General features: G+C 36.9%; 1 protein-coding gene across 9 annotated transcripts in view; it reads left to right on the top strand.

Annotated features, from left to right (window-relative positions):
* Positions 1-22070, top strand: part of MACF1 (microtubule actin crosslinking factor 1) — a 404892-nt gene that overhangs the window by 63519 nt on the left and 319303 nt on the right. The window contains exon 1 of one of the 9 annotated variants that reach the window (XM_056795196.1): positions 17064-18423. The exons of 7 other annotated variants lie outside the window; for them this stretch is intronic. In XM_056795196.1, the coding sequence (XP_056651174.1) occupies positions 18372-18423 (52 nt within the window). In that variant the 5' untranslated portion in view covers positions 17064-18371. Of the gene's footprint in view, positions 1-17063; positions 18424-22070 lie in introns of those variants that run through there. One more of the 9 variants, XM_056795198.1, reaches the window with a different exon arrangement.

Raw genomic sequence — 22070 nt, forward strand, 5'->3', positions numbered from 1 at the left:
TATTGAAGGGAAAGACCTATATAGGCCTATGGAAGGACAAAAATAAGGAATGACATCCATGGTTCATCTCTTATACTAGCTAGGTTCAGGCATTTGGAGGCTGCACATTAAGCCAACATTGGTCAGGGTTCCTATAATCATTATAGAATACTGTTTTATATAGGATATTATAGTATAATGTTTTGGAGAAGACCATAGATATTTAAAAAGCTAGAAGGGAAAATTGTGAGGCCATCATTCCTTGCTTGATAGTTTCATCTTTTTTTAAACTTTATAATATTTTATTGATGTTCTTTGCTTTTTTTTTAACGTAGCATTGTCATTTTCCAATGATTCTCCAGCCCCCAAGAGAATCCTTTCTTGTATCAACAAATCAACAACATATCAACCATATCTGGAAATCTATACTGCATTAGATACCAGATACCTGTATGTCTCTACCTCTTTGTTGAGAAAGACATGCTTCATTCACCATGAGTCTTTTGAAATTGCTATTGGTTACTGCAAGTTTTCAATATTTTACATGATTGTAATTATCGTATAAAGTGTGTTCATAGTTTTGCTTGCTTCTCTCTGCACTACTTCATACAAGCCTTCCTAAATTACTTTATATTTGTAATTTTCTTATAGCACCATAATAAATTCATGTACTACAATATATTCAACCATTTCCCAGTTGATAGGTGTTGATTGGTATGTTTGAAATTTGATAAATTTTTAAAGGTTAACTCCAAATTGTTTCCTCTAATGGTTAGAGCAGTTTACAGTTTCACCAGTAGAACATTAATGTCCTTATCTTCATATAGAGCTTTTAATATTTATCATTTTTGTTATTAGTCATTTTTACCAATCTGTGTGAGATTAAAAAATTAAATTGTTTTAACTTTAATTTCCCTTATTATTAGGAATTTGGAACATTCTTGCATGTGGTTGTTGATTTCTTGTGTTTCTTTTGAGAATTGACTATCATTTGATGACTTATCTATTAGGGAGTGGCGTGTTTTTTTTTTTTTTAATTTGCCTGATAGTTCTTGGATGAGTCATGGCACCTCTTTCTCTTCCTATGCTAATAAATATGAATAACCAAGAAGAGGAAAAAGACTAGATGTAGAGAATAGTGTATTTTATCCTCATAGCCCCATTTGTTCCATTTTCATGCATCGACTTCATACTTCAATAATCTTTTTCATCTTGAGTAATAAACTCTAGTTTGAAGACTTGATTTGAATTTTTTGAGGGAATAATAATGAGTTTAGTTATAATAATATGAGTTTTTAATGCTATATTTATATGGAAATATATAGCAGAGAAGTAGAAATGGGAGAGAAGTAATTTCTCAGGGTGACATTTCAGATCCTTGATTCCTAGATGATATGTATGTTTATATATAATATACAGGCAAACAATATGATTTCAGTAATACATTTGAAGTCATGCAAAACATATTTCCATATTAGCCATGTTGCAAAAAAAAAGCAAGAAAGATAAAGAAAGTGAAAAATTTATACTTCAATCTACATTTAGAATTCATCAGTTTTATTTAAAGTTGGATAGCATTTTTCATCAAGGGTCATATGAATTGGATCATTGTTAAAATATTGCTGTTACTGTGTATAATGTTCTCCTGATTCTGCCCATCCTACTCCAAACCAGTCCATATAAGTCCTCATGGTTTCTCTGAAAACTTCCTGCTCACCATTTTTTATAGCACAACAGTACTCCAGAATTTTATCTTTAAAAATTATCAATTTTATAGATCTCAACAAACATCATTTCTATGCATGTAGTACAGAAAAAGAGGATAATATTATATATGAGACTGAGAATTTCTATAACATGTAGTATAATTGTTAAAAAGTATATAAGAAAAACAGCTAGGTGGCACAGTAGATAAGAGAGCCAGGCCTGGAGTCAGGAGAACCTAGATTCAAATATGGACTCAGATACTTCCTAGCAGGGTGGGTGACTCTGGGAAGTCACTTAGTCCCAATTACTGCTTTTCTGTCTTAGAGTTGATACCAAGACAGAAGGTAAGGGTCGGTAAGGGTTTTAAAAAATAAGTATATAAGAATTTCAATTTGAATTCTAAAAGTTATCATGCTTTTTGTTTATCTTTTTGAACTTCCTTATAATTCTCTTCTGTGTATTAAAAAAAAAACAAACCCTTACCTTCTGTCTTAGAATCAATACTAAATATTGGTTATAATTCAGAACAGTGGTAAGGGTTAGGCAGTTGGGTTAAGTGACTTGCTTGGCTCTCTATCTACCCAGTTACCTAGCTGTCCCCTCTGTATTTTTAAATGTTTCATCATTGATGTTCTTCATTCTTTTCTTTTCTTTCTTTTCTTTCTTTTCTTTCTTTTCTTTCTTTCTTTCTTTCTTTCTTTCTTTCTTTCTTTCTTTCTTTCTTTCTTTCTTTCTTTCTTTCTTTCTTTCTTTCTTTCTTTCTTTCTTTCTTTCTTTCTTTCTTTCTTTCTTTCTTTCTTTCTTTCTTTCCTTCTTTCCTTCTTTCCTTCTTTCCTTCTTTCCTTCTTTCCTTCTTTCCTTCTTTCCTTCTTTCCTTCTTTCTTTCCTTCTTTCTTTCTTTCTTTCTTTCTTTCTTTCTTTCTTTCTTTCTTTCTTTCTTTCTTTCTTTCTTTCTTTCTTTCTTTCTTTCTTTCTTTCTTTCTTTCCTTCCTTCCTTCCTTCCTTCCTTCCTTCCTTCCTTCCTTCCTTCCTTCCTTCCTTCCTTCCTTCCTTCCTTCCTTCCTTCCTTCCTTCCTTCCTTCCTTCCTTCCTTCCTTCCTTCCTTCCTTCCTTCCTTCCTTCCTTCCTTCCTTCCTTCCTTCCTTCCTTCCTTCCTTCCTTCCTTCCTTTCACTGTTTCTCTCTTTTCTCCCTTAGGGGGGAAAAATCTTTCCCTTCTAAACAATAAATATAGTCAAGAAAATTAAATCCACACATTGACCATGTCTGAAAAAAAAAAGATTTATCTCTATTAACGATTTATCTATATCTCATTCCTCACCTCGTCTATCACCTGCCAAAAGATGGGGAGTGTAATTCATCATTGATTTTCTGGGATCATGAATATTTATTACATTGGTCAGAATTCAGTTTTCCTTATAGAGTTGTGATTATTTGCTTACAAATTATTCTCCCAACTGCTCACTTCACCTTGCATCAGTTCTACTTTAAAAATTTCTCTTAAACCACATGACATTCTTTCTTGAGCACATCTTGGATCCCCTTGCCATCATTCAAGTCATTCCCTCCTACTGGAATACCTTTCTCTTCCTTATCTGCCCACTGAAATAGAATCATAGGATAATACATTTAGAATTGGAAAAGTTTAGTGATCATCTAGCCTAACCCTCTCATTTTGTAAATGAGGTACCACGGCCCAAAGAAGTAAGTTAAATGACTAACTGAAGATATGGAGTAAATGGTAAAGCCAGGATTCATACTGAGGTCCTCTAGCTCCAAATCCAACGTTATACCCTGTTTGTGGAAGGTTATATAGTCTATGCCTCTCTTTATGACCAACTGCCAACTTCATGTGGCTCAGCTTGAATACTATCCTCTCCATGAGCCATTGTGTGATTGATGATTGCTCATTGTATCTCATTGTAACCTTATGTTTCTCAGACTCAAAGGCCATTTATTATGGAAGGTTTGCAATCTTGATGAAAAAGTGAGTAGCCATCTGAAATTATAGTGTAATTTTAATAACAACATTAATGCTTTAAAGTTTGCATAGTATCTTATGATACATTATCTAATTTTGAGTCTTCCAACAGTTCTGTGAAGTAGGTAATATAGGTATTCATTTTTAAGATGAGGAAACTGAGGCTATTAGTTGTGAAAGATGGGATGTAAACTTAAATTTTTCTGAGGCCCAATCTAGCCCTCTATCCATACAATGCTATATCTATGTATTAAAGCATTACATAGTTTCTTTAAGGGCTAGCATTTCAATATGGTGTAGTCAGACAATCAGAATGAAAACTTCAGGGTTAGAAGGGTTTTGCAGTTCTGGATTAGAAAAAGAGGTTTGATTTCCTGCTCTAGCATTAGTGAAATATGTGGCTTTGGTCTAGTCATTTAAGTTCTCTATGCCCTTCTTTCCTTATAGTCTATAAGGCTGCACAAATATGAATATATACAAACACAGGAATGATCTCTTGATTTTCATAGTGTAAGATACCCTGTGTGGAAACTCCTTCCACCAAGGTAGATTGACAACTATAGATAGATAGCCCTTGCATACTATAGTTGAAAAGATATAGGGTAACTAGAAATTAAGTGAATTGTCCAGGGTCATGTGACTAATGCGAGAGATTAGATTTAAACAACATCTTCCTGACTTCATGCACTATATATTTATTTTTAGACCCTTACCTCCCATCTTAGAATCAATACTAGGCTTTGGTTCCAAAGCAGAAGAGTGGTAAGGGCTAGGCAATGGGGATCAAGTGACTTTCCCAGGGTCACACAGTTAGGAAGTGTCTTGATTTGAACCCAAGACCTCCCATCTATGGGCCTGACTCTCAATCCACTGAGCCACCCAGCTGCCCCCTATGCACTATATAATTGTGGGAGAGTGTATCAGAAGGTTTTGTGGGAAATTATTTTGTAGCTATTGTTTTTATTATGTCTTTTAAGTAAATGCAAAGAGCTTTGTGAGTTTATTGGCTAATTTTTAGGGGAAGTATTTTTTAAATTTATTTTTATTATCATTCAAAACACAGTTCCATATTGGTTATTTGTTGTAAAGAACACACTCATATAAAACCAGAACTCCAGAATAAGGTTTTGAATACACTGATGTGAAGATAGTATGCTTTGATCTTCATCCATCTGACTCCTACTGATCTTTCTCTGGAGGGGATAGGATTTCCTGTCATAAGTCTTTTTGGATTGTTCCAAATCATTGCATTGCTGAGAGTACTCAAGTTTTCACAGTTGATCATTGTATGATATTGCTGTTACTGTGTACAGTGTTCTCCCAATTCTGCTTATTTTGTTCTGCAGCAGTTCATGCAGATCTTTCTAGCTTTTTCTGAAATCATCTTATCATTTCTTATAGAACAATAGTATTCCATTGCCAACATGTATCATGATATGTTCAGCCATTCCCCAATTGATGGACATCCTCTCAATTTCCAATTCTTTGCCACCACAAAAAGAGCTGCTATAAATATTTTTGTACATGTAAGTTCTTTCCCTTTTTAAAATTATCTCTTTGGGACACAGAAGGGAGAAACATTTTGGGGGAGGTTAAAAGCTAGTGTTAGAATAGCTACCCATAGAACCCTGAGAATAGTAATGACTATTGTAGGTTGAGATAGTGAGACTAGTTGTAGTAAAGTTATTGTGAAATTAACCATCTCCTGTAACATAATTTTATCTAACTTGTTTTGTAACATTAGTTAATCCTAAGGAAGGAGAGCAATAAGGACTGGACCTATGCTTTCATAGACATTGAGAATTCATGAATGAGAAAACTTCTATTAATGTAGATTGGTACCTTTTTTGCAAAATCCTATTTTAGAGAATTGCCTAGAGCACTGAGGCTATATAACTTGTTATACAACCAGTATGTGTCAGAAGCAGGGCTTGAATCCTAGTCTTTTTTACTTTGAGGCCAGCTCTTTATCTGCTCTACCATGCTACCTCTTCTGTTTATCCTATCAGATTGTAAATTCTGTGAATCTAGGACCATATTTTATACATCTTTGTCGCTTCCAAAAATGCTGAGTCCAGGATGGTGTTTGTGTATAAAAGCTTTCAACAAATATTTTTTAGGGGTTGAATGATAGTCATGCTACCATAGATTACATATTTTTCTACCCAGGAAACTGCTCAACATAATTTATGTGTATTATGTGTGATTTTCATGAAAGGCTGAAGCACATTTATAGCTGAGGAAAGTCAGATGGTCTGTGGCAGAACTGAATTTGGAATTTAGATTCCTAGCTTAGTGCTCTACTGCTTCCCTTTAAACAGGTCTTTTGTACACACTTCTTACTTGGTAATGTCCTGGCATACAGTATAATTTCCAAACCTATGAGCAACAAGTCTCTCCAGGTTCCCAGTTTTCCATATTCAAATTATTCTTATACCCTTTGTTATTGGGCTCCCCTTTTGGGTTGTAATCTCATTATTAGCAAAAGGCAGTTTCAGAGGAAAATTCCACTGTGCTATTTATAGTGACTAGGATTTGACTTATTGAAAGCATTTATTTTCTCTCTCTCCTCTACTCAGAGGCAACAAAGGAGTATTTCCGGAAGTGGAAGGGCACAGAGGGTTATTCATAGTGCCTAGAAGAATTAGTAGAGGGGCACAGGTGTAAATGGCAAATTCCCTCTAAATCAAATGAGAATTCCCCATGCAAGTGTTTTTTTTTTCAAACCTTTACTTTCTATCTTAGAATCAATACTGTATATTGGTTCCAAGGCAGAAATGGCAAGGGCCAGGCAATGGGAGTTAAGTGACTTGCCCAGGGTAAGTGTTTGAGGCTAGATTTGATTTGAGGCTTGGATCTTAATCCACTGAGCCGCCTAACTTCCATGCCTTTTAAAAAAAAAAATAAATTTCTTTGAACCTTTTTATTTTTTCAATTAGTAAACATTTATTTTCTTTTCCTTTCACATTTACCCTCCATTAAAAAAAGAAAAAAAAACCTTTGTAAAAAAATATGTATAGTTAAGCAAAACAAATTCCCACACTGACCATTTCCAAAAATTTATGTCATTCTGCATATTGATATGATTGGCACCATTTCAGGAGATGAGGCGAGTAGTAGTCTTAATAATTGATCTTCTGAAATTCTACTTGGTCATTGAATTGATTAGTCAGTTTCAAAAGTGTTTATCTTTGTAATGTTGTTATTGTCAAAACTGTTCTCTTGGTTCTGCCCACTTCATTCTACATTAATCCATATAAGTGTTTTTAGCTTTCTCTAGGCCTATGGTTTTATTTCTTGAGGTGTAATAATATTGTATTACATTCATATACCCTAATTTGTGTAGCTATTCCCTAATTGATAGTCCCAGTTCTATGCCACTACAAAAAGAACTTAATAATGTTTTTGTACATATGGATCCTTTTTTTAAATCTTTTTGTGGCATATAGGACTAGAAGTGGTTTTAGTAAGTCAAAGAGTATGCACAATTTATGAATTTTGGGCATAGTTCCAAATTGCTTTCCAGAATGACTTCATCAATTCACAGCTCCACTTGTTTTCTCAAAACTTTGCCAATATTGTACCTTTTTTGGTCAAATTGTCAATCTAATGAATATGAGGTGAAACCTTGGAGTTGCTTTAATTTATATTTCTCTAATTCTTAGTGATCTGGAACTTTTAAAAAATATGGTTATTGGTAGTGTGCTTTTCTTCCATTGAAAAGTACTCATCCAAATTCTTTGACCATTGTATACACATTTAAGTTTAGCTTCTTTTAAACCCTTAACTTCCATTTTAGAATTAATACAGTGTATTAGTTCCAAGGCAGAAGAGTGGTAAGGGCTAGGCAGTAGGGGTTAAGTGACTTGCTCAGGGACATACAGTTAGGAAGTATCTGAGGTCAAATTTGAACCCAGAACCTCCTGTCTCTAGGCCTGGTTCTCAATCCACTGAGCTACTTAGCTGTCCCCCACATGTAGTTTTTAGACTTCTTAGTAGGCTTGGAAATTGCAGCTGTGACTTCTGGGTTTTGGTGGTGGTACATGAGAGAAGCCATACTAGTAGAAACTGAAAGCTGCTGGTCTGTTATCTTTCTAGTTGATAAAGGCCAATCATTTCTGTTTCATTTCTTCTTGTCCCTTTCCCACTCCTCATTGCCCCCTCCTTCTCCTCTTCCTCCTCCTCCTCCCTCTCTCCTTATTCTCTCTGATCTCTTTTAAGTTCTCAAAGGTCTTACTTGTGAACCGTCTTGGCTTTCAGTAAATTTTGTGATTTTGCAAATGCTTAAGGAACCTCAGCTGCTGATGAAGTTAAAGCTCCAGATAATGTATTTTTCAATGTGTCCTGGATGAAAGGTCATACTGAGAACTGCACACCTAGAATTAATCATTCTATTGCTTTTCTTCTCAGCAAATCACAGAGCTTCTTAAATATTCTAGGAATATTGTAAACCTTGATTCATTCAGCATTTATTTCCTATTACATACTAAGTATTTTGCTCAGCACTGATAATTATCAAAGAATATGAGTTGGAAGGGACTGCAGATACCAGCTAGTCCAGTACTATATCCAACAAATGGCCATCCTTATGTTTTTTGAAGAATTGAAGTGAACAGGCCATCATTACTTTCCACAGCTGACCATTCCTTTTTAAGACAGCTTTTTATATATGTTAGGAAGCTTTTTTCTTAGATGTGGAACTTGCATTTGTTCTAATTTTGCCCTCTGAGGCCAAAGAAGGCAAGTCCAAACCTTTTTTTTTCCCCATTCTACAATCCTTCAAATACTTGAAGACAATTATTCTGTTTCTCCAGAGGCTTAGCCAAGCCCAGATTCCTTCAACTGATTCTCATATGGTATGCACTGTAGGTTCTTTTCTATCCTAACTGATTATCTAGCTCATCAATATCCTTCCTAAAATATGTTGTCCAGAACTGGCTATATTGCCCCTTATATGGTCTGTCCAGTGCATAATTTGGTGATACTCTGACCTTCCCTCCAAATCCTAGTTGATAGTCTTCTCTTGTTGCAATCTAAAATTTCATTAACTTTCTTGCCTACTGTTTCACATTATTGACTCATGTTGAGCTTATAGTTCACTAAAACCATTAAATCTTTTCCTTTTTAAAAAAGCCTCTTTTAAAAAGAAATTCTGATTATAAGAAACACCAAAAAAAATCCTCTATATAAAGTATAGCAGAAAAAGAGGATTATATGTGAAAACACAAATCTCTATTATGTACAACTTGCTTTTTAAAACTTATTAAATAATTCAACTTATTACTTTCACAGCTGTCCTGTTTGATTCCTTCTGAACTTCCTTTTTTTTTTATTCAATCTAACATCTTTTTCACACCTATTCCTATCTAGTTATGTCTTCCATATCTTGTATTTGTGATGTTAATTTTTTTGAATACAAGTATAAGAATTTAACTTTACCTTATATTAAATTTCTATTTATTAAATTTCTCTTTATTAGATCTAGCCAACCAAGTGTTCAAGCTTATCAGGATCTTTTTTTGAATCCTGACTTTTTCAGTATGTTAACCATCCCTAATGGGAAGAAAGTATTGAAATAAGCTCTCTGTTTATCAGTTATCTCTTCTGTAAAATGAGGTGGTTATACTAGATAATCTTAAAATTCCCTTTGAGTTCTAAATCCCAAGGTTCTACATTTTATTTAAGAAGGCTCTGGCCTTTATATGAGTTTTTCCCCTTGATTATATTTCTGCCCCTATGAACACATTTCTTGTGTCTTTTAATTGAATCAGTTCAACAAAAATTTCACAAATCACTAAACAAACAACATGAAGTATGTACAAGTGAGGTATATACTAGTATATATAAGTGTGTGATAGTATCTTGAAAATCTAGCATTCTGGTGAAAGAGCCATAAACTATGGTTTTCGGATCAGAGTTTAACCAGAGTTTATGCTTCCTGCCCACTGGTAACATTTCCTTTTTCCAGGGCACTTTTGGCATAGTTTTTATAGTACAAGTAAGTAGATGAGCCCAGCTATCAGATATCATTATTCCTTCTGGTTACCCCTGCCTAGATACTTCGATAGATCTATGATCTAAATACTGTGGATACTCTGCCAGATTTTCTTAGCCTGTGGGAATTTTGTCTGTAGATCTCATAAGAGGACACACCCCAGTGTTCTGGAAGTCTTCCCCTGATTCTTTTTATTTTAAAATCTTTACTACTATTGTCATTCTTGGCCTCCTCAGACCAGCTACTGAGGTCTGAGCCTCTGACTTCTGTTTCTCAGTCCTGCAGAGGCATCCCTTGGGAAGAGCTTTCTTCACCTTCTAAGCTCATTTTCTTTTTTTTTTTGCAGACCAGAGGGACAAGATGTAATTTAAACCCTCTCTCCATCTGACATTGTTGCCAGAAGGAGACAATGAGGGAAGTGATCTTTGTTATGGCCAGAAAAGGATTGTGAATCTAGCACCTGCTTTTGTGCCTGGCTTTTTTAAGTGACTAAAGAAATATTATGCTTCTATCCTTGGTCAGCAGCTGCTTTGCCATGATAGTGGTAACTGCCAATCTTATGGGAGTGAATATGCCTGAGAAAAGAAAAACAAACCAAAAACCAACTGATACGTGTTTGTGAAGGGAAGAAATGACAGGAAAGATTCTGGAAAATGGAATCTAAATGGAAAAGACTGTACCCTTAGATAATAATTCCTTTAGATTTTGATTATCTATCTACAGCCATACTATACCTTAGCTAAACTTTTTGTCTTCTCCAGAACCTAAAAGACTATTATTCAGCCCACAATAGGCATCTCATAAATAAGTGATGACTGAATTTAGGTAATTTCTTCATCTGTAAAATAAAGATTGCTTTGTATTTCCCACCAACTCCTTAGATATCCTGATCATCACTTAGTTTGATGGCCTTCTATAATTTTGTTGGAGTGATTGTTGGAAAGAGCTGGGCTATATTAGTTCTTCCTACTCTGCCATTTTCACAAGTATCTGAGATCTTAGACTGTGCTGAAAAAAAGAATCTAATGAAATTTAATGAGGACAAACCTTGAGTCCCATTTTTAGGTTAAAAAAAAATCACTGTCACAAGTATAAATGGGGGAGGGGCATATCTAGCTAGCACTTAAACTAGGACAGATCCAGGGATTTTAGTCAATTGCAAGCTCCATACAACAAAATTAAGATAGTCTTAATTTTGTATTAAGTGAGGCTTAGCTTCTAGGAACAAAATGATGTCATCATTTTCTGTCAGATCACTCTTGGAGTGTTATGTTGAGTTCTGAACACTACATATTAAGATGGACATTGGGACAACAATTAGTGATGGGACCAAGGTTTGTGCCACATGAAGATTAACTGAAAGGATTTGGAAATAACCAGGAGAAGAAAAGTCTTTGGAGAAACATAATAGCTTCCTTTAAGTATAGTATTTGAAAGACACTCCGGGGCAGTTAGGTGGTTCAGGGTATAGAGAGCCAGGCCTAGAGATAGTAAGTATGTCCTGAGCCCAAATCTGGCCTTAGATACTTCTTAGCTGTATGACCCTAAGCAATTCACACAACCCCTTTTACCTAGTCCTTACTTCTCTTCTGCCTTGGAACCAATACTTAGTATTGATTCTTTTTCTGTTTTCTTTGTTTTTTGACTCTATATTATATTTACTGTGTACTTTACTGTGTATCCACTGAACCACCTAGCTGCCCGCCCCTCTAATTGATTCTAAGGCCTTTTTTTTTTTTTAAGACAATCAAGTAGAAGAAGGTTCAGCTTTATCCTGCTTACTCAGAAGGCAGAATTAGGAGCAATAAGTGGACATTCAAACTTAGACATGATTTGAAGGAAAAAATTTAAAGTATCCACAAGCAGAATATGATATGATCAGGTCCCTCTCATTGGCATCAGAGTGGATATTAGATATTCAAACACAGACCAGAAAACCATTTTTGGGGATATGTCATAAAGGGTGATTTTATTCATATGTATGTTGGGCTAGATATGTATATTACTGAAACACCCTTTCCATTTCCAAAATTCTTTGATTCCTTAAGTATCTAGCCCAGACCCACCATGATATTTTCTACATCCATAATCCTTGTTCTGCATTATGATCACACCTTATTCTCTCCTTCATTTCCTCTCCTATAGTTCTTGATCTAAGACACTAAGATCACAGTTGCCTGCTGGCTGCTTTCAGTCAGCACCCACTCTTATGTTTTAAGTGTCAGAGACAGCAGGAATTTTTGTTTTGTCAGCAGCTTCCCTGAGTGAGAGTACCTGGCAGTTTGCCTAGGAATCCAGCCTCTGAGACTTCCATATTTTGGTCTCAGTTCAGGACAGATCTCCTACAAACTCTGAGGTCACATTTCTTCACTAGTATGCATTTGTGGATTACATTGGCAGCTTAAAGGATGAGCACCCATGAGGTGTTTACAGAGTGAATCATGGTGCTTGGTAAAGAAATGATTTTGGGGAAGAGGCCCTCCACTGAAAGAAGGAATCTAAAGCTTCAGTTCTGCCAGAGCCCAAGCTGGATTAATTACTCTGCAGTGCCAGACATCTTTGTTTCTATTTATTTTTCAGTTTAATAAAGTGCCTTTGAACAATTTCAATGGTGAAATCTTGAGTAAGTGACAAGCAAGCATATGTTGTCCTTTAAACACACCAAGTTCAAGTAGTTGTTTTTAAAGTGGCTTGCTCCTGCTGTTAGATTCTTGTCATCTGAGCAGCTTTCTTCCTCTTAGGTAGGAGGAGTCTCTTGAATAAGGTTGATAGTGGCATTAAAATTCAACTTAACTCTTTTGGCACTGTTCTACCTGATTCTTGAATGCCTTTGTTCACAACTCTCTTCATCCCTGGCACTTGTGTATTCTTAGGATCATAGGATTTAGAGTTAGCAGGGGACCTTAAATATTATCCATCTGGTACAACTTTCCAATTTTACAAATTAGGAAACACAAGTCCAAAGTAATAAAGTAACTTCTTTTAAAGGTAGTAGTCATAGTTGTTGTTGTCATGGTAGTCATGGTGGTAATAGTAGTAGTAGTAGTGATGTTGGTGGTGATGGTAGTAGTAGTTGTCAGAGTTTAAGCATTTGCCTTTAAAAAATGATTAGTTATTGTTTGATCTAGCACTGTGTGTCATACTATAGGAGACCCTAGAGGCATACAAGATAAGCCCCCACTTTAAGAAGCTTATAATCTAGTTATGAAAAGTACAATATAAATAAAATCTCAATCAGTAAGTCAATCTTCAGGCCTCTTGCAAGGAGAGATGATTTCATTTGTTTTATTTGTATTCACAGGGCCTAGCATTTTTTAATGACACATAGTAGGCACTTAGTAAATGCTTGTTGATTGATTTGGTACTTAGTATATGCCAGGCGCTGTACTAAGCATAGGGGATACATAAATCCAAAATGAAATCGTCCTTTCCCTAAAGGGACAAAATAAATACAAGATGATAGTTTGGGGAGGAAATACAATAGCAGCTGGAGTTGGAATTGGAAAGAATCAGGGAAGACATCTTGTAGGAGGTGGCCTTTGAATTGAATCTTGATGAAAACTGGAGATTCTAAGAAGTGAAGGTGGGGAGGTAGGGCTTTTCAGACTTGGAGGACATTAAGCACTAATGTATAAGATGGGAAATGGAGTGTGTGTGTGGAATTTGTTCAGGCTGTTCAATTTGGACAAAAGTAATGTGTAAAATAGAAAGGCAATGATGAACTTCTACACAAGTGTTTGTTACATTTGATAATAGAAGTAATAGGGAGCCATTATAGTTTATTATGTTTGGAGAGGAGTGGAATGATTGGACTTGTGCTTCAAGAAAAGCACTTTGGTGACTGTATGGAAAATGAATTGAAGAAGGACAAGAGATGGGAGACTAACAAAGAAGGCATTAACTCTGGTCCAAGTGAGAGATGATAGAAGCCTGAACTTCTGAGTTCAGAAGCCTGAGCCATACCTATATGAATAGAGAGAAGGGAACATATATGAGTGATGTGGTTATATTTGGAAACTAATTGGATATGAGAGTTGAATGAGAGTAAGGAATTAAAGTTGATGTTGAATTTGTGAACTTGAGTAACTGGGAAAATGGTGGTGCCCTCTCCTATAATAGGGAAGTTTGGAACAAGGATGACTTTTTGGAAGAAAGATAAAGAGTTCTTTTTGGGACATGCTGAGTTTGATATCCCTGTTGGATACAAGACAGTTAGACAACAACTTCCTTTGCTTGACATTAAAGATTCAAATAAAATAATAGTTTAATAATAATAGATAACATACATATAATGCTTTAAGGTTTCTAGAGCATGTTGTATGTGTATGCAGTATCTCTTTTCAGTTTGATAGTTTACCCTATCAGTCAATAGGCATTAAGTGCCTTCTATGTATGTACCAGGTGCTGTGCTAATTCTAGATTTTAGAGTCACAAAGACTAAAGTGAAAAAAATTCTGCTTTTGAGGAGCTTGTAATCTGAGAAAGGGATGCAATCAGTGTATGTGTAGATGTCTACAAAATATTGGGGGGGGGGGAACCTTACTACAGGTGGGGAATTAGGAAAGAATATGGAAGATAGCTTTTGAACTGAGATTCTAAGAGGAAAATATGAGGAAGTGGTTAATTTTGCTTTAATAAATAGGATATCAGGGTTGGAAAGAACATTAGAAATCATGTGGGTCAACCACCTCATTGTGCAAATGAGGCAATTGAGATTTAGTAGTTATTTCCCTGGTGGTTAAGCAAATCAGAGTGGAGTAGCAGATTAGGGGACTAGAACCCAGAGTTCCCAATTCTTTCATTGTATTAGTGCTTCTAAACTTATTTGTCTGTTATTTTGTTTTTTATTTAGTTTAATTTTCATTAGCAAACATTTATTTCATTTTCTCCCTACCTCCTCCCTCATGGAAGGGGGGAAACTTTTGTAACGATTATACATAATCAAGCAAAACAAATTTCCACATTGGCCATGTCCAAAAGTATGTATCTCATTTTATATCTTGAGTCCATCCCTTCTCCATCAAGAGATGGGAAACTTCATCATCAGACCTCTTGGAATCATGTTTGCATTGATAAGCATTTTTAAGACTTTCAGAATCATTTGTTTTTATAACATTGTTGTTATTGTATAAATTGTTATCCTGATTCTGCCTGAGCACTTTGCCTCAATTCATACCAGGCATCTGACATTTTCCCCTGAAAATGATCCTTTAAAAATAATTTCTCATGGTAGTGTTATATTACATTCATATACCATGTTTTGTTCATTCATTTCCCAAATTGATGCCCCTCCCCCCAGTTTCCAGTTGCAAAAACAGCTGTATATAAATATTTTTATATAGAGAGGCCCTGTTCCCTTTTTAAAAAAATCTCTTTGGGTTATAGGCTTATAATGGTAATGTAGTCAAAGAGTATTGTGTTATTTTGTAAGCACCCTTAAATCTTTCCCCTTTTTATGCCATGTCTGATCTCAAAAAACAGGATAAGCCTTTTTAGAGTAAAGTAGAGCCTAGTTGGGGAGTTTAGATAATCAGCTGGGCTTTATTGTGGCCCTTTTTAGAAATGATGTTTAAATGTATCCAACAAACCTTTAGGTGCCTACCACTTGCAGTCTCCTGTGCTAGCCTATTCTATGGATGAATACATATGCCATTGTCCTTGCCTTTGAGTTTACAAATGATAGAGGCACACAAAATATAATGTGATCAGTGCTGAAGAGGAGAGACTAAGACTGATTGAGATTTAAGAGGGAAGAGATTCATAACATTCATAGAGCATCTTAAAGTTTATAAAGTACTTTATGTAAATTATTTTACCTAAGGTAAGGTAGGTCCTACAGATAATACTGCAATTTTTAGATAAAGAAATGAGATTCAGACAGGATAAATTATTAGTTCCTTATAAATGCTGAAGGTAAGATTTGAATATGAACCTTCCTGATTCTGTATCTAGCATCTTTTCTGTTATACTGTGCTGCTTCTTACAAAAATTGCTTCTGATAAGTAGGGAAAGGAATGGACATATGTGCTTCTGAGTAAAAACATTTAAAGTTGGACTCAGAATTGGAAGGACCCCTTTGAAGATCATCTAAATCCTACAATTCTAAGTGCTAGTTTGACTGAAACAATACATGAAGAGGGAAGCAGTAAGTGAAAAAGGCTTTTCACAGGAAGATTGGATGAAGACTTTGGAGGACTACTTTGTCAAGCAGTTGGGGTAGAGACAAGGAGGATGCCAGAGTAGAGAAATTATTAGAACTGCATTAGAGATATTAATTAGAGTATGCAGGATAACTTGGGGGTAGAATAAGGTGAATCAGGGAGAGTAGTTAGACATTTAAAAAATTAATACCACAAAGCTTTTTTCTACATATATTACATAGCAGAATACAAAAAGAAGATTGTATGTGAAATTCTGCTCTATTTTATATTGCTGGCTTCTTTTTAAAATTCACACACTGATGATGTGTGATAATGGGCAAGCCACTTAATTGGACTGGTGTTAAAGAAGATGAAGTGTTTTAGATGAAACCTGATCCCCAGACTCCTTGAGTATTACAGGCCAATATAAGAATAATAATACAGATGTGGATACATAGTAATAGATTATAAATGAATCATTGAATTGCAAATAAAGTTTTATGTGAGAGGAGATCAGGAAAGGCTTTTTGAAAGAGTTAGCATTTGAATTGGGGTCTATAGGGTATAAGATAGGTAGAAGTTTAATAGGCAAAGGTGACATTCCAGAGATGGGAAACAGTAAATAAAGTCCCAGATGTTGGAGAGGACAGGGCTGGCAGGTTTGAGGAATCAGAGGATAATCTGGTCGGGCTGGATCATAAAGTGTATCAAAGGGAGTGGTTGGAAGGGTGCTGGATGTTGTGTCAAGAGATTGAAGTTTGAATCTGTTCATCTGCTTGCTAGATGCATGGCTCTGAACAAGTCATTCTCTGTTGTGGTCTTAATTTCTCTCTCTGTAAAATGAAGAGATTATAATTTCTAAAGTGCTCTCCAGGGAAATCCTTTGACCCTTTAGTCCTTCTATACTTGTTTTTCCATGAAAAAGAAGTTGTATTTGCGCTTTCAAGTACATACAGAATGTCTGTCCCAAAAGTCTTAGCACACTTTTTAGCTTTAGTAGTTTAGGATGAATGTGGCAGCACAGGTTCTAGAAATTCTAAGTGTTTTTTTTTAATTCTCTTTTCTGGAAGTCTTATCTCTCCTTGGAACCTGTCACTATGGAACTATTAGATACTATAAGTTAAGACTGGAAAAGGCCTTGGGCTATTGGTTATCATCTCTCTCCTCCCCCCCCCCCCACCCCGTGTGCCTGGTTTTTTGGTGAGATTATTGCAATAGAATATTTCTGAAATATCTCCATAGCAGACTTTATAGAGGAAACCTTGATCTCAAAACCCTGGTACTTGGTGAGGGGTGGCAGGAGAAACAAACTATGTAGTGTCTAGGTTCATTTACACTCAACAAACATTTACTATATCTAAAGTGGGATCTCAGACTTTGGGAATACTGTACAAAGGCAAAAAGGCAATGTCCTCTAGGAGTTTATATTCTACAGGGTGAATACACTGTATTCATGAGCAAATAAATACAAAGTAACTTCAAAAAGGAGAGAGTGCTTACAATGAGGAGGATCAAGAAAGACCTCTATCATCCTATTTGCCATCTGCAAAATAGAGATATCTTCATCTACTCTTTCCCAAGGCTGTAGTGGATATAATGGTGTCTGCTCAGCCCAGTGACATGATTCAAGTATAATAATAATAACTCACAAATTCACATTTTCATAGTACTTTAAAGGTTTATAAAGCACTTTTCTCAAATCAATCTTGTTAGATAGGATATTATGTGTTCCATTTTATTCAGGAGGAAACTAAGATTCAGAGAGAGTGCAGGATCATCTGGCTTGTTTAAATACTTACCTCCTTCCTCAAAGTCCAGTCCTCTAAAGCCGAGGGGACTTTAGAAATGATCTCGTATAACCCCTTTATTTTATATATGGGGAAATTGTAACCCTGAGAAAGGAAGAAGACTCTTTTAAAGGTCAACCACTGGATATGGTTAAGTGAAGCAGAAACTAGAATGACCATTTCTTGACTCCCAGGTGAGGAGCAGTTTGTGTTTTTTTGTTAAATTATTTCATTGCCTGTTGCTTGCTGAGCAGCTCCAGGTTTGTAATTATATCCCAGCGATTATGGCCAGTGAGAGAGAAAAAAATTACATACTCGTTAATTCGGATTGGAGGTGGGAGAGATCAGAGAATACCCAGACTGTTAGGTGATTGTATGGCTTTCTCAGCATTTTTTTGGTGTGTGTGTGTGTTTGTGGGTCAGTCCTGAAGTGGGCCAACCACTTCCCCCAGCGGAGGGAGGCTGGGTTGGGGTCTGGAAAGGGAAGGTGCTACATGATAGGCAGGAGCTGTTGTGGTTCATTTGCACAAAGGGGGGGGTGGCCTCAACTAGGGAGGTATTTCCGCTCACGGCAGCAAATGAGGGCACACAAAGCATTGTAAAGCAATGAGGCTCTCTTGGTGACGTCACTAGTGTGTTCAAAGTCCAATTCCTGGGGGCTTCCGAGGAGCCAGAGAGGAGGATCTGGGACTATACTGTTGCTAGCTGCCTGGCTCCTGTCTCAGTTATCACTGAACCATGGTGCCTACTTTTTGTCACTGATCCAAGGTAGTCCGGCAGGGAATGAACGCTGTCAAGTACCAGAAGTTCCTGGAGGGTCTCAACAATTTGAGAGGTATTGGAAAGTCTCAGGGCCTTTGCTTTTATTCCTATGGCAGATCTAGGGCTGGTGGGGAACCCTTGGGTTTATATCCCATTCTGGCAGTGTTTAGGGGCTTAGATTTCCTCCCTCTCTGTCCAAGCTGGGTGTACAATATATAATGTGTTTAGCTGATTGTATAGAAGAAATAGAGATAATGATGGAATGTGAGATGAGGAGGGGAGAAAGAGTCCCATAGGAGCAAGTGTTCTCCATTCCTTGGATTGAATTTGATTCTGAGAAAGGTGGCAGGTTCTTAGGAGTTCTCTTCTTATAAGGTTGCTAACCCCATGGTTCTGTAAAAAGAACACTAAACAAAAAGTCAGAAGACCTGCTTTTAAATCCTGATTCTACCCTTTCCAAGCTGTTTGCCTTAGGGTAAGCAAGCCACTTTACCTCTTGGAGTCTCCATTTTCATCAGGTATAAAATAGAGTTTAGATTTATATGACCTTTAAAATAATTCCAGTTCTAAAATTTTAGGATCCCTGTTGAGTCCTGCAGCCTCCCTTACCAAAGAGTGTGTGTAGCTTTTCAGTGTCTTTGTGTGCTCAATGATTCAGAGTCCTTATCCCACGAGAGAGGAGCCCACCAAGAAGGAGTGGCTGGCAGGGATGAGAGCACCTTGAGAAAGAACAAAATATAGACAGACTCTAGAAGAATACTTTTTTTTTTATTAGAGGGAGAAAAATCTTTTCTTTACCTCTTTGACAAGCTGTGCACTGACCATAGAAGAGAATGTATTCTTCTTAAGTGGGCAGAGCAGAACTCTTTATGAGAGACAAGGATTTATCCAGACTGAAAAATGAATGAAACCTTATTCCCTTTTCCTCTTCACACCCCCTTCCTCATATCTTTTATATCCTGGGTTGTTTTGCTTCCTTCTACTGGGGATAATAAGGGAACCAGCTCTCTTGTATTGCTATCAAGATTCTGGGCACAGAGTATATATATACATACATATATGTGTATATATGTATGTGTATGTGTGCATGTGTATTTAAAGAGACTGAGACAGCGAAACACACACACACACACACACACACACACACACACACACACACACCCTTTGAAGAAAGTGGCAAAGGAATGGGACACTAACTATTGCTTATAACTACTTGGGAAAGCATGTAGTTGCAACCTAGTTCCTCTGTCTAGTCTTAGAAAACAGGTGAGTGGAAGTGAGATTGAGACTATTGCTGAGCTGGAGGTGGGAGAGTTGGGGATCTCTTAGGCTATGATTCTGGTCCATGGTAGGGATAGGTATAGATTTCTGGGGAAGGTTTGGACTTACCCATGGCTCAGAAAAGGCCTCCTCTTTCTTTCCATTCCACATTTCCTATCTACAAAGGAGCCCTTCTGTTTTGTTGGGCATGTTGCCTACCCAGCAGCAGGACTTCTCTCTTCCCTGTGCTAATAAGCCTGGTGGCAGGATTACCCTTTGGGTTGCTCAATGCCAAGCCTAATTAACCTGCCTGTTTCCCTGATGGGAAGAAGATGCCTGGAGCAGAAATCCCAGGGTTCTCCTTGACAAGCTTTCTCCCCTTATTCTTCTAGGCCTTTCTCCCTTTTGCTGAAAGGCAATAGGGTTTTCTCAAGATGGCATGCACAAGTGGGAACTGGCCAGAAGAGGCTGAGTTACTTTTTTTGTTCATTGAAAATTTGGGAGGGCTTACCCTGCTTTTTTGTGCTTTATATAATCAAAGTCAGGGCTTTGACCACCAGGTCACCTTAGAGTGGCCATGGCCCTTCTACTGAATTGGACTTGGCAGTGAATCAGTTCTCAAGACTCTGGGGAGAGCTAATCTTCCTCCTCTTTTCACTCTCTTTAAAAGTACAGAGTGATCTAAAGGGGAGGAGACTGCCTTTGAACTTCCTCTGTAGAGATGTTTTGATCCAGAATCTTTACTCTCCATGTTCAGTCAATCAATTAATCAATAAACTTTTATTAAACACCTACTATGTGCCAGGCACTGTGCCAAGCAGTGGCAAGAAAAAGAGAATATAAATGACTTCTGATTTAATGCATGCAGGAACTTTGAAATTACACCTTGGGAAGGGTGAAGACTTATGGTCATGAGGCCTGATCAAATGGAGGTCATCTTTGGTAATAATTTATTGCTCTTTTCTATCATGGTATCTGACTTTTAAGTTCTTGGGTTTTTTTTTTTTTTGGCAACCCTTTCATAACTAGTACTCCTGGATGACAGGCTATATGGGTCAGGAGGTCTATTTACAAACCCCCAATCTTGGGACAAAGACTTAACTTTTGTTTTATACCAGTAGGCTGAACCTTTTCACATGTACTTAGGGGAGGCACTGTATGGGAGTGCTTCTGGCCTCAATTGGACCTTTGTCATTGTATCATGTTTAGAGTTGGAGGAATATTAGAAGTCATCTAGTCCAACTCTCTTAGGAAATTGAGACCTCAGGAGGTTGTGACTTACCAAAGATTATTTGACCTTAGGTCTTCTCATTCCAAATCCAGTGTGTTAAGTAGTTGTGATTGTCCAGAGATATTTTAGAAGTTTACCTTAAAGTTATTAATAATATGGGGGGGGCAGCTGGGTAGCTCAGTGGATTGAGAGCCAGGCCCAGAGACAGGTCATGGGTTCAAATGTGGCTTCAGACACTTCCCAGCTGTGTGACCCTGGGCAAATTACCTGGCCCCCATTGCCTAGCCCTTACTGCTCTTCTGGAAGAAGTTGGAAGGTAAGGGTTTAAAAAAAAAATGGTACTGGGCTTGCTTTGGTCTCTCCTATGAGGACCCAATAGAGAAGGAGAGGTTTCCTTTGACCATATTGAATTCTCCATTCATGTCTTAGTATGGTTTCTTACCTTCAAAATGAACAAGAACAGGCCACATTTTGATGGGACAACTAAAACATCATTCATCTGCCAATAATAATGATATACTAGTAGCTTGCATTTATATGTCATTTTTAGCTTTACAAAGCATTTTGTATATGCTTTCTTATTTTAATCTCTCAACAACTCTGCTATTATCATCCCTATTTTATATATGAGGAAATGGAAGCAGAGAAGTTAAGGAATTTGCCCAGATTACACAGTTAATAAATGTCTGTGGTAGGATTTGAATTTAGTTCTCCTGACTTCAAGTTCAGCGTATTGTGCAGTGTATGACCTACCTTTCTACCTCCTTTCATTTCATGTCCTTTTAGGACAACTGTGAGGGTTGGGAGCATGAGGAAGCTTCAGGATTATAGACTTTTTGCTGTCTTCTCAATTTGTATTTTCTCTTTTGAAATGTTTATTTAAACATTCAAAAGTTAGGATTAGCTGAGACCGAGTACACACCAGGATTTCTAGTTGTTTTGCCATCCTCTCAGACTCCATGCTCTAAAAGAGCTCTCTGTGGGCTCAGAGCTGCTTCTCCTGGGCTATAGGGCTATACTTGCCTTCTATAATATATTCATCTCAAGGGATTACCCCCACCCCCCACCCAGACTGGTCTAGCTGGCACTGGGCTCTCTTCACCATCTGTAAGGCTTGCTGCCTGGTACTAGTACACTCAAGGCTTGGCTAGTCTGGGAAGATGAGTCAGATTATGACCCTGGAGCAGGGCTTGCCCTGGGGCAGGCATTTTTACTATGCCTGGTAGTTG

This window comes from Monodelphis domestica, chromosome 4, assembly GCF_027887165.1.
Source record: "Monodelphis domestica isolate mMonDom1 chromosome 4, mMonDom1.pri, whole genome shotgun sequence".
Classification (NCBI taxonomy): Eukaryota; Metazoa; Chordata; class Mammalia; order Didelphimorphia; family Didelphidae; genus Monodelphis; species Monodelphis domestica.